Source organism: Astatotilapia calliptera, chromosome 12 (assembly GCF_964374335.1).
Source record: "Astatotilapia calliptera chromosome 12, fAstCal68.1, whole genome shotgun sequence".
In the NCBI taxonomy this organism is placed as follows: Eukaryota; Metazoa; Chordata; class Actinopteri; order Cichliformes; family Cichlidae; genus Astatotilapia; species Astatotilapia calliptera.
The window spans coordinates 29866931-29880694 of NC_137433.1; the positions used below are offsets into that span (position 1 = coordinate 29866931).

General features: G+C 38.7%; 1 protein-coding gene across 3 annotated transcripts in view; it reads left to right on the plus strand.

The window, feature by feature from the left end:
- LOC113033510 (transducin-like enhancer protein 4) overlaps positions 1–12073 on the plus strand; it is a 44154-nt gene extending 32081 nt beyond the window's left edge. For 2 of the 3 annotated variants that reach the window (XM_026187369.2, XM_026187367.2), the window contains 13 exons: positions 60–182; positions 2017–2070; positions 2160–2312; positions 2654–2786; positions 3027–3214; positions 4554–4630; positions 4776–5025; positions 5137–5384; positions 5591–5738; positions 6614–6764; positions 6982–7058; positions 7860–7955; positions 8053–12073. In XM_026187369.2, coding sequence (XP_026043154.1) covers positions 60–182; positions 2017–2070; positions 2160–2312; positions 2654–2786; positions 3027–3214; positions 4554–4630; positions 4776–5025; positions 5137–5384; positions 5591–5738; positions 6614–6764; positions 6982–7058; positions 7860–7955; positions 8053–8190 — 1836 coding nt within the window. In that variant the 3' untranslated portion in view covers positions 8191–12073. Of the gene's footprint in view, positions 1–59; positions 183–2016; positions 2071–2159; positions 2313–2653; positions 2787–3026; positions 3215–4553; positions 4631–4775; positions 5026–5136; positions 5385–5590; positions 5739–6613; positions 6765–6981; positions 7059–7859 lie in introns of all 3 variants that reach the window. The other variant, XM_026187372.2, reaches the window with a different exon arrangement.
- Positions 12074–13764: the final 1691 nt, after the last annotated feature.

The following is a 13764-nucleotide window of genomic DNA, read 5'->3' on the forward strand; positions in this document are numbered from 1 at the left end:
ACAAAAAAGATCAGTTTTAATCAGCTTCAGTTAAGTAAATGGTTGTTTTTTTCTTCCAGAGCTCATCTGTCTCTCCATCAGCCAATTTTCGAACTGGAGAGAAGCATCGAAGTTCAAGCGATTATTCCTCTGACAGCAAAAAACAGAAGACAGATGATAAGGAGCTGACCTCCACACGCTATGTGAGTGAATATGCTAAAATGAATAGTTTTTGAGCTGCAGAGAAGATTTATTATCAAGCTCATTAGAAAGGATTAGGGACAGGGAGAGCTCAATTATTCAGTTCTCTTGTGATTACATGGCCCTGTACTGTCATATCTACAGTAACTACACTTTTTTGTCTAAATGAAGTAAACTGAGATTATTTGTTCTTTATTTCAGAGATGAAATTAGGAGAGATGCTAGAGACTTGTAGAAACATGGCGCACCAAAGGTCTTTGAACCAAGGATGATGCAGTTTATGGCCTGTAACTCAGTCAGATGACCCACTGGGATGCTTCTAGTGAATCCATTTTGACCAGTATATTTAACAAATGGCGTGTAGCCTGTGAGCTAGTTCAGGCAGGCAAGTCACATGCTGTACACATGGAACACCCCTCACTCACATCATGTTATATACCAACCATACCTGTTTCAAACCTTACCACCCCACAAATGCCACCTTTAGCCGCTTTGTTAGGTACAACTGCTCAGCTGCATGTTAATTCAAATATCTGATCTGACCAATTACAAGTCAGTAACATGCAGACATGGTCAAGATGACCCGCTGAAGTCTAAACCGGGCATGTTTGCTTGTCTTATGAGTCGCAACATTTGAATGGCAGGGTCAGAATATGGCACCAATGATGTGAAAGCATTGACCCATTCCACCTTGTATTAATGGTTCAGGCTGCTGTTAGTGTAATGGTATGTGGTTAATATTTTCTTGGCAAACTCTGCCCCTCAGTAGCAAATAGGCATTGTTTAACCCTCTAAAGCCTAACCTGTCACTGGTGTTAGACAGGTAACAGTTGCTTTCTAAAAGCAAGGACTATGCGCTTTTCAGTGATATTAGGGTCATTACGGTAATCCCACGCGTCGCAGCACCATTGAAGTTTGGTTGAAACAAGACAGAGTGAGTGGTTTGATGGTGCTCTACAGAAAACAGACATCTTATCAGGGATTTGGGTTCATTTTATTGCTTTGTTTTTCCTGTTTTCTGTGTTATTTGTGGCGCCCCGCATGGGATTACTGTAAAGCACAGAGTTGCTGCTTTCAGCAACCACTGGAATTTTCTGATTGGTTCAAGAGTTACGGTAGTTTGATCTAAAAGTTTGATGTCCCCATTGGTTTTAATGGGTTAAACAGCTTACCTTGGTATTGTTGTTGACCGTGTCTATCCATTTATGACTAGAGTGTACCCATCCTCTCGCTGCTTCCAGTAGGATAATATACCATGCCACAAAGCTCAGATCAAAGTGTTTTCTTCATGACAGTGAGTTCACTGTAATCAAATGGCCATTTGACGTGGTGGAGATTCACATCATGGACGTACAGCTAACAACTGTTTGTTGCTATCATGTCAACATTGACCCAAATCTCTGAGGAATATTTTTAGCACCTTTTTGAGTCTACTACATGAACCATTACATCAGTTCTGAAGGCAGAAGAGTCCAACCCAGTATTAGCAATGTGTACCTAATGATGCCCATCAGCAAATATAACACATGTGGGGTGTGGCCTCAGACTTCTTCTGCTAAAATATATTATTACACTATTTTATGGTCTTCTCTCACAATGAGGGAACTACTTGCTTGTACATGAATTTGTTATTAGGTGTTGAGTTCAATAAACTGATTCTGATTTGTGTTCATATAATAAAAACATTTAAATAAATGTAAAAAAAAAAGTGGACACAGACATGAGCACACACACTTTTCAACAAAGAATAATTTGCTTGTTGCCTATTCTCAAATCTACATTCTGGGAGGTCTATTTTATTTACCTTTGTATGGTCCTTGTTTGTGTTTGACCCAGGAAAGTGATGGAGAAAAGAGTGATGACAACTTGGTTGTCGACGTCTCCAACGAGGTACAAAATATTACCTGCACACTACCAGTCTACCATCCTGTGTGTTACCTGTTGAGAAAATGTGAATTGTTTCGGTTTAATGCTTACAGGATCCAGTGTCTCCCCGAGGAAGTCCTGCACACTCTCCTCGGGAGAATGGGTTGGACAAAAGTCGCCTGTTGAAGAAAGACCCACCACTGAGCCCTTCCTCAATTGCTTCTTCCAGCAGCACACCTTCCTCCAAGTCTAAAGATATTAATATGGTGAGTCATTTGTGTAGCCTCCTTTTCATTTAATTTCTTTCAAGAAACCCTCTAAATAAAGGGTTAAACAATGCTTATTTGCTTCTGTAAAAATGATCAAATAGTAAATCTGGCAAACTGTAAACCACATGAAAGATGTAAGATAAAATCCAAGAGATAAAGGACACTATTCGACATTTTTATAGAATATCAATTTAATGAGTCTTAGAATAAACTGACGCATGAATGCTCCTGCACTGTTATTATATTTGGAAAAAAAAGCATAAAGATTTATTTCCATGTCTTTCACCTCTGAAACCCTTCTGTATGTAGAAATCTTTCTTTTTTAATTTTTCTGGTAGAATGAGAAGTCAACAACTCCCGTGTCCAAGTCCAGCACTCCCACATCCCGCTCTGAAGCCCCCACACCCAGCAGTGCCTCCACCACAGGCCTGAGGTCTGCACCCAGTAAATCATCAGGAGTTGAGGCACTGAGTAAGTGTTGCAAGCATAACATAAAACATCTCTGCCTGCATCTGTCAGATATGACTCAGTGCAAATACATAAGTATATGTTTTTGAAAACTTAAAAAAAAGCCTATTACCATAGACTAGCTTAACAAAAATCTCTGTATTTAAGACTAAACCTTTGCTTTAAAGCAAAAAAATAACCTTTGTACACCACAGTTGAAAAAGATAGATGTTTGCGTCACAATCTGGCTGTCTTGTTTTGTAGCTCCTGGTCTTCGCACACCCCTGGCAGTGCCCTGCTCGTACCCTGGCCCATTCGGAATGGTTCCTCACCCTGGTATGAATGGAGAGCTGAGTGGAACAGGAGCAGCCTACACTGGCTTGCATAACATTTCCCCACAGATGAGTGCAGTGGCCGCGGCCGCTGTGGCAGCCTACGGACGCACACAAGTGGTACCTGAACACTCACAGATGCATGCAGACAGCAGACGTAAACATTAGCTACCTATTCTGTCAGTGTTAAAAATGTACTTTAAAGACAAAAATGATTTAGTGGAAAACAACTAATATTGTGATGTTTGGGGATTCTAATAATTAGTCAATTTTTTGCAAGTTATTCTATTTAGGTGCGTTTTTACGACTGTATTTTCAACCGTTTATGTCAGGTGTGAAATGAGAAACTGTCCTAAAATGGTAACCATGTATGAACAAATATTCTCTGTGTGATGACAATCTTTCACCAGGTAGCAGGTAAACAGAGTACCGTTAACTACCATCCCCACTGAAACTATGCAAGCGTTTTTGAGAGATTAAAAACTAAACTGAATTAGAATAAAAGCTTAAAAATGGTGGTCTCACCAGGATTTTATTATTATTTTTCAGTTGACTGTTGCTTAAATCTGCTTTGAAATGCTGGCATGTATCTTGTACCAAAAATTTTGATTGGAAATTTACTTCAAGGTAATTTAGGAGTACAACTTCATTCAAAAAAAATGCATTTAGTATTTCAACTTTTAATTAGTTTTAAGATTAATCCCAATGGTATGCTTATGTTCAATTAGTAGGAAAATGCTTAAAAATATTGTGCAAAAAAAGAAATGAAAACTGTTCATGGCGATGGTTGAGGAGGTTGAAGCAGGGCAACATGTGGTATTTACTCAACTAATGAGTTGATGAGCAAAGCAAAACCTGCAGCTAATGAGTGTGGACAAGGTAGAGCATAAAGACTGAACTGTTTCTGACGTTATTATAACCACATATCATGATTCACAAAAAAAAAGTAATCGCAGCCATTGAAAAATCTCCTGCCTCTAGAGCACACTTACCAGGATTTTCCAATAATGCAAGAACAGGCGAGGGCACTTGTTTCTAATTTGACATGCTATTTATAAAAAAAGTCCTTCTCTTAATTAATTTTAATCCTCCTGTTAATTCAAAACACCTTGATGTCTGGCAATTAATTCCTACTGGGTATCTGTAATGACCCAACATAAACAGTGGGAAAATCACTTAGGTTAAGTCTAGACTTTTCTGAGAGAGAAAATAATTTCCACATCAGAGTGTTTTTTAAAAACACCTACTTGCGCTTGGTTTCTGCTTGAGTCATAGCTGGGATTAAAACTGATCGTTTGTTAATTTTATAAATGAGGTCGCTGGATGTAAAAACACACTTCCTTTCCTGTCACGTCACTATAAATGCCTTCCTGCCCTGCACACCTGACTTCATTCGAGTCTTCTATTTGTTTAAGCATTTTTGTATATTTTAAAAACGTCTCACTCTTGTGTTCTTTAGGTAGGATTTGATCCTCACCACCACATACGTGTTCCTGGACTTCCTCCTAACCTGTCGGGCATTCCTGGTGGAAAACCGTAAGTCTTTTTTAGTCTTTCTTAAATGGCATAATCATACTGAGAAAGTTCACAGAAACACACATATATTCCCCTCTGCTTATGTTTTCTTACTTTTCTCTCATCACCCTTTATCACCTCACACGACCCTTTTATTTTGCTTCAGAGCTTATTCCTTTCATGTGAGCGCTGACGGACAAATGCAGCCTGTGCCTTTTCCTCCGGATGCACTGATCGGCCCTGGTATCCCGCGCCATGCTAGACAGATCAATACCCTCACCCACGGGGAGGTGGTGTGTGCCGTTACCATCAGTAACCCTACACGTCACGTTTATACCGGCGGCAAGGGCTGTGTCAAGGTGTGGGATATCAGTCACCCGGGCAACAAGACCCCTGTTTCCCAGCTGGACTGCCTTGTGAGTTCAACACATTGGTCCTCATGTAACATACTTTTAGAATACCACTTTTACAGCCACTAGTTGCTTGCATGTATACATTTCAATGACAGTTCTTTTTTGGCACATCAGAACAGGGATAACTATATTCGATCCTGTCGGCTACTTCCTGATGGACGAACTCTTATCGTTGGGGGAGAAGCGAGTACTTTATCAATCTGGGATTTGGCTACACCGACTCCTCGGATCAAAGCGGAATTAACTTCGTCTGCACCTGCATGTTATGCTCTGGCCATCAGCCCGGATTCCAAAGTCTGCTTTTCCTGCTGCTCTGATGGAAACATTGCCGTCTGGGATCTTAACAACCAGACTCTGGTTAGGTAAAGAACTGGGGAATGTAATTTAAGGTTATTGAATTATGCTGAAAGAAAAAAAAAAGAGAAAAAAAAAGAACCTGCTATTAAACCAAAACAGCATCACATGTTGGCTACCCATTAGTTTAGTCAAGATGCTGATCTGGTTGATGTCAAGCCAACTTGAAAGAAAAACAGTATTGTTAGTTATGGGTTTGTCTGTTTCTCTGCAGGCAGTTCCAGGGCCACACAGATGGAGCCAGCTGCATAGACATTTCTAATGATGGGACCAAGCTTTGGACCGGAGGTCTGGATAACACTGTCCGGTCCTGGGACCTGAGAGAGGGACGCCAGCTGCAACAGCACGACTTCACCTCTCAGGTACACATTTATACACGTACTGCATCACGTGACTATTGGGAGCGATCATAATGAAGCAGTGTGGAATTTGTTCCACTCCTCCGGCAGCTTTCAGGTGTGTGTTCAGGGTTCAGAAATTTGGGTTTTGCACGGACGTCTATTATTTGGTGGTAAAATGTCACAGATGAAAATTGTGCACCCCAGGACAAGTCACTGCCATTTGCAGTTTGTGTGATTACTGTCTCGGGTTTTGATTTATTGCAGTCATTTACAAGCTCAGTTCAGAACATTTAACCCACACTAAAAGCCCGGCTGAGCCCTGTCCTCAAATACTTTTAACACTAATAATATGTGCAGGTAGAATTTAGTTTTTTCCCCCTTGTGAGTAGAAAAGCAGCAATAATAGACCATTACTGCAATTTTCCTGAATAGAGCCATTTCAGTGTGCACATGAGGAGGTGAGTGTGCAGTAAAGAGAGCTCAGAGAGGACAGTCATGGCTGATAGAGTTCTTAGGCTTTCCAGTAATGTCAGGTCTAGCCCCACTCCCCCCTGCTACAGCTTGAGCAAATCTGGAACAATTTGACAGAGAAAAGAAGTAATGGTTTACCAGTTTTTACAGCTATCAGTTGTATCCTGTGCATGCATTTTGCTCTTCCATGGTGTAAAAAAGGGATTTTTAAAAAACAATGAGGACTTAACTATTCATCTACCTCTTTGTAATGTAAAAGGTTGAGGTATAGGACTATGACATATTTTTGGAACATCTATCTGTGCCCACCTCCAATAGACAGATGCATACCTTACCCTAATATAAGAGATATACTGAGTATTATTTACACAGAATATAGGGAGACATAGCTGTCATTAAAATGGGTATGTTGGTGTTGGCTGCAGATCTTCTCACTGGGATACTGTCCAACGGGAGAGTGGCTGGCAGTTGGGATGGAGAACAGTAATGTGGAGGTGTTGCATGTCACCAAACCTGACAAATACCAGCTCCACCTGCATGAAAGCTGTGTGCTGTCACTCAGATTTGCGCACTGTGGTAAGCATAAACAACTTTATTGAGATGATTCTGTTGTCACCAGTATTTTGCAACATGAAATGAATATATGTGCCAGGTCTTGAGATGTTAACGATGAGATAATGGTTTAGCACCTGAGCGAGCAAATTAACCTTCACTTAAATAATTTACTTTGGCTTTTAAAGATTTAAAGCGTTTTTCGTTGCCGTAGACTAATGCAGTTGTCGATCCTCTGCAGGGAAGTGGTTTGTAAGTACAGGAAAAGACAATCTGCTAAATGCATGGAGAACCCCATATGGAGCCAGCATATTCCAGGTAAGTGGGCAAGAACACAACCATGGATGAAAGGCAACTGAGAGGCCAAGTGCAGCACAGCGTAATAGCCAAGAGTTATGGATTTTAGAGAAATAACCCAGGTAGAGATATCAAACACCGCTTTTGCTCACTGATTGTAAAGTTTAGCTATCAGGGTTCTATATAGAGGACCCAAGAGTATGACACAAAAGACAGATGGTAAAAAGCAAAAGATGAGCTTTAGTCACACAAGGAGATTCAAGGTTATAAAAAAACAAGCACAAGGAGCAGCTGATGCAGAATCCTGGGCACTTACCGTTATTTCTAAAAAAAAGACATACATTGGGACTAATCTGGTGCAAAACGGAATTGAGCAGCAGAACACCAAAGAGCTAAAGCGCTAGGTAATGTGAGACTGGGAGTAGCCTGCTGATGGGGCTGATTAGATGAATGAAAACATATGAGAGGAACAGGTGATGCAGCAGGTGGGAAAGTGAAGCAGGTGAGAATCAATTATGGGAATGAATAAACTGGACTGAATGAATTACTAGATTAAAAACAAAAAACACGCAAGTGGGGGTGTTATTTCTTATTTTTAATAAAGAAAAATAAGAACTCTTAACAAGTAATTCTTGGGTATTCCTTGGATGAAATTACTTTCCTAATGAAAATACAACAGTCTGTATGACTGAACTTTTGCAGCTATTGTGAATTCAACAACCTTCTGTGTCTTTACAATAACAAGAAAGTCATGTGTCTGCGTAGCCTTCATCTTTCTCACCCTTTTTATACATTTTCTTGCATCTTTTATTCCCCCGACAGTCAAAAGAATCATCCTCTGTGCTGAGCTGTGACATCTCCATTGATGATAAGTACATTGTGACGGGATCAGGAGATAAGAAGGCAACTGTCTATGAGGTCATCTACTAATAGCTGTGCTTGTTAAACAAGAAGGCCATCCTTCCATCCAACCGTGAGGTCTCCTTCATCTGTGTACATTTTTTTATGTGTATAGGATAAACCTAAAAGGAACAAACCAAACATTTTCTTGGACCATGACTTCCTGACCTTCTGGCTAGTCGAGGATCAAAACCAACAAGCGGACCCAAGCACAGATCTTTTTTTTTTTCCTTTTGACTTTGTGTTATTGTGAGGATGAGTGAATGCTGTTGGGCTGTTAACATTCCTTTATGTTACTTTTCACTTAAGCCTCTTATATCATTTTTCTGTTTTCAGTGTGTAGACTGTAAAACAAGCATGACTGTTCACATACATACTAATCTGCCTGTGTACTTTATACATACATGGAGGCTAAAATGTATGCAAACTAGGTGGCAGATCAGAGCCGTAGTGCTTCTGGGCTACTCTGGAATATCAACAGCCAACCTGCACACAACTAATGCTGATGGTGTAAATAAAGGGGCAACAATTTGGTTACTTTTTTGCCATTTATATTGCCATGTGTTTTGAGTCTGCAGCTGAGCTTTCTTCCCATTTTGACATCCCCTCATTATTTCTGTGCTTAACTGCATCCTGCAGATGTGTCGCCTTAATTGTGACGATGGCACATTCATCCAAAGGGTGCAGGACACACAAAAATATAGCACTTGCGCACATGTGAATGGGTTTTTCAAGCAAATATATCAGAGGCTCCGTTTTTTAAATGGTATCGAAATGTGAGACAGTATATTCATCTTTAATTGGTTAGTTATGGCTTGAATTCATGTACAGTGTGTTATTTCAACACACTGATTTTTCCTTCTTTGGGCTATGAATATATACACCTTTTTCTTTTTCTTTTAAATAACAGTAAGAAAAAGCTTCCACCTGTGAAAAACATCAACAAATTTCATAACAATCTATCTAAAAAGGTTGTGTCAGACCCGCTTAAAATAGTATTGTCCATCAAGAATTAGTTTAGAATAGTTTCTTATTAAACATGTTCATATATTCAGTTTTTTTTTAGAGATAAGATCAATAAGACTTTCTGAATGCTAGATGCAGCCAGGAGGACTTAAGCCTGGCTCAGATTAGTATGGATACTCAACTATGCCTACTACAAGATATCTGGTCATTGCTGTGAGATTTTCAGGCAACAAGGATTTACACCTAAAAATATCTGATAAAGGAACACTGCATATGAATATGCAAAATTTGGAGACAAGGGATGATATTTCAGGTACCACAAGCTTTCCGGTTACCATGTGTAGTTAGAATTGATCTGTTACTCTGAGGAGACACTGGTTGCATATACATAAAAGTATCCTATTAAATACAATCTAGAAACTACTAACTGTAGTCTAATGAGATAATGATCATGGTTTTTGTTTTCATTGTATTTATTAGCTTCATTTGTAATTAATGGCTATACTGGATGGTCCAAACTGTTGGCTATTGTTCCATCAGGTGATAAATGAAAGGGTTCCTAGACTAACAGAGTGTAGTGCTGATCTTCTAATCCATTCATTCCCAAACTTAAAAATGTTGCCAAACGATTTGAAATCTTAAAATTTTGTGCGACCAGCCAAAAACAATAATCACAGCTCTCATCAACACATTTTCCCAACAACGATGAGTTAGAAAATACACAAAACATAGGTAGAATAAGCCAGTAACTTAATTCATCAGCTTGACTTTATGAGTATATATATGAGTTCTGGTTATGTTTTAAAATGTAAATATATAAACATAAAATATGATCATAAATACTGTTTGGGGGCGTTTGATTTAGGGCAGGCAAGCCCTTTCAAGACCCAATTGAAATACCTTTGAAGGCCACAAGGAGGCAGCCACAAACGCTTTGGGAAATCACAGCTCTGATCAAAATCTTTGCCAAAAAAAAAGAAAAAGAAGAACTGTTCCTTTAAATACCGTTGTTTGTTTACCTACAGCATCATTTTCTACCTGTGTTCCTGAATTTGTTCTTGTAGTTCAGCTTCTGAGTGAAGTAAGAGCTGTTTGTGTGTGCGCGGGTGTGTGTGTGTTGTATTTATTTCTGTATTTTCGACTCTGTGGGCACTGAACAAACTAACAGAATTGCCCTCAATGCCCTCTCTACTGACTGACTTTTGCACTGTCTCTGTCCCTTAGCTCGGACTTCTCTGGATGCTCGCTGGCTTCCTACTGATAGATTTCAGTAAAACAGATTTATTGGTGTTTGGAGGTCAGTCACTCCAGCCTGGATTTTCTGTTAAAACCTTTGGGAAAAACAAGTGGTCAGCGATGTGGTCTTGATTTGTCTTGGATTTACGTCTGTTGGCTTGTAAAAATAACACAGTGCCTTTACGCTATACTTCTGCCCTCCTTTTGTCCTGCTGCGTTCAGTTACATACGCAGAACTGAAATGTGTCTCCTCTGTTGGAAGTGTTTTTGAGTGTCTTGGAACATTTAAGGATCCTTTTTAATTACAAGGATCATTTATCAACAGTACTGCTGAAATGATCACAAATTTCCAGAACCAAACTTTATTTCAAACACTTGGAACACACTATTGACCAGTGGAGTTAACCAGAAAAAATAACTATTGGAGTTAAAAAGTGTTTATTCTTTGATATTTGTTGCTGTTTTTAAGCTTTAAAAACTTGTTTGTTGCTTGTAATTCATTTGTGTTATTACATAGTTATAACATCAGTCCCACATCACATTAATCTACAGGAATGTAAACACAACACAATAAGTTACTAGCACAGATTTATGTCACCAAGATTCTAACCTATAATCATCCAATCAGGATGGATGCCAGCTTATCCTAAACAGGCATTTTAAACTTTCTTACTAAACCGAACTATCAGGAGGCATATGTTAAACAGTAATAATTTTAAATTGAGTGCCTAAACCCAATCTCTTGGTTTAGCTACTGCCAGTAACTTTTGTTAGGTTAGTTTAGTTTGATATGAGATTTTTAGTACTTTGGAGTAATTTGGCAACAAGAAAGACTGATATAGACTTGCTTTGTGGATGTACTAGTAGTGCCTGTCAGAATGAATTTGAAGACTATGAATGAAACTGTTCTTATATTACTCAGATCCATCCTGTACTATTGCTGAATTCATCTATTTCCTTTTGAGGTAAATGACATGTTGCCAGCAACGTATTTCTGTAACTCATTGTTTACGCTTTTTGCTCTCATTTCATGAAATGGGAGGGGGGAAAAAAAGAAATGTGACCACATTTTTTTAACTACTGTAAATGACTGCTTTACTTTGAAAATTGATAAAGCACTCATGCTTAGTGTTAACCTGCCTGAGATCTACCTACCTATCTTATTTTAATAAGGTCTTGATTAGGGATGTACTGATATATCGGCAGATTGTTTTAGGAAAAGAAAAGTTTAAATTAAATACATTATATAGAAGCATGTTGGCTATGTGGCAGATTGAAAGAAAGCCTTGTAATAAATGCACTGATCTGAATACAAAAAGACATTTTACAGTATGGTATGTTGAGCTGACTGGATTTCATACAGGAGAGACTGTATTGAAAATAATTTACTGTTATGGCTGTTTTTTGTTTGTTTTTTTACACAGACACTGTACATTTCGAAGGTGGTTATAAATATGTTTTTTCACATTCCTGTTTGCTAAATTCAGCTATGCTTTCTGATCAAAATGACGATTCATTCACTTTGCTGTCTTGAGTGCTCTTTTGCGCTTTCTGCTCTTGAATGAATAAAATCTGGTGTCACCTCCTTGTACTATCTTCAGTCTTCATCTAGATAAAACATTAAAAAGGAAAAAAAAGGAAATGCTCTTTGGTTGTAGTCGCTGTCATGTCAAGAGTCAAATCTGAATGTTACTCATCTTATCTGACTGCTACATGTTAGAAGGCTAACAAGATCTGGCACAGAAATGTTGTTAAACAGTAATGATGTGTAGAGCATTTATCTTGACTGGCTATAACTTTACTGTAAACATGTAATTATTCGAGCTTACAGCAGAAACTTCCTGTTACTAGTTGAGCTTTTTTCATTCGATACAAAATGCCTTTGCTCTCTTTTTTCTAGTCTGTGCTTGAATTTATTAAATTACTGTGTGGACTGTTTTGTCTGAGCGTCTTTTACTGTTTAAGCTAGAAGTCTGTAGGACTTGTGTATCGTTTAGGTTCTATTTTATTACCAGATAACATAGTTAATTGCAATTAAATTCCCCCCCAAAAAACACATTGTAGTTGCACTGGAAAAGCATCAGAGAAAGTGTAAGATTTATTGCTACATATTGCAGCAAACGTATTAGTGACAAGGATCTGAGAGATTTGGGTTTCTTCTGCCAATCAAGCAAGGGATCTTTCACTTGTTAGGTGAATGTCTATGGAGCTGCTATATTTAACGTATTAGGGACTATGTGAAATATAACAATAAGTAGATTTTCCCTACAATACCTGTGTTGGTGGCACCTTGCACTTTTGTATTGCACTCAGTCTAAAAATATTTTTTTAGATAAAGCAACCTACAATAAGAAAATGTTGTAATTAGTTATACTTGTTAATACTAATGGGCATTAGTATTCCTCACCCCTAACTGTAACTATTCAGTGCAAATGTGAAACCCAGCCACCGCTTGTCTATACATATGCAATGCTGGGATAACTATTTGAGTTAAATTACTAACCCTAACCTGGAATGTCAATCAAGAAATACTGGTCTGCACTATTGTACTGTTTTTTTCTGGTGAACAATAAACAGTCAGGGAATTCCAGATGAGTGAACATCCTGTGTATTACTTTTGGTTCTCTAAATTGTTCTGATGGATGGACTGAGACTGGAGGACAGTCATTAAAATAGTTTTGGGGTTTCTTCATTTAAAATTGCAAATGTCCAATGTAGACATAATTTTTGTCCATAAATCTATTTCCTTCCATTTATCCAATTCAGGGTTGTGGTTTGAGCCTGTCCCAGCTGTTACTGGGCAACAGGCAAGGTACACCATAGATATATCTTTTAAAAGAATTAGTTGTGTAATGCACTGAGAAAGGTTAACTGACGCGATGTGGGATATACCCAAAGAAAGTGCACTCAAATTGTCAGTTTTGTTGAGTAGATTACATGGGATTGTTTTTATGACATGCAGGTCAATCACTTGTGTCTCATTTTAAACTGAAAATCTAAGCTGCAGTTTGCAGATTGTCTTTTGTTTAACTGATTTAACATTAAATCTACTAAAACAACCTTCCATATATTCCCATCTTTACATTTTGAAACCTGCTTCAGAATCCTCTTTGCACCGAACTGATAGAATTTAATTGAATAAACTGGTCAAATAAAGTATCCAGTGTGTCCACTGTTGCTTAGAAATCCCACATATTCACTGATTTCAAAGTATTCCTAGGACACAACCATCTATGTTCATTTTAAAGTATACTGTGTGCCCAAAAAATATATTTTACCAGAAAAGATCCCGATTTTGACTGGAGTGTGTAGCAGGCCTTCTCTACATCCATATTAAATGAGCTGCGAGAAACAAGGGTTTCGAGTGTTTTAGTGTGGCATTTTAGTGCAAACTGACAGGTCAGCGTCTCACTCTAACCTCCCATTGTGAACGTGCTGTGTTCACACAGTGCACAGCACAGGACTGCTAAAGTGGATTAAGTGATCTAAGTGAGGGCTGTGGAGGAGGACGCTCCACCATTACAGTGAATGATACTCCTGTTACAGCTCTCCAACCAGTACTTCACACAGCCAAAAGTGGGAGAGAAGGAGGAAAGGTGGGGATGCAATGTGGGAATGAGCCACC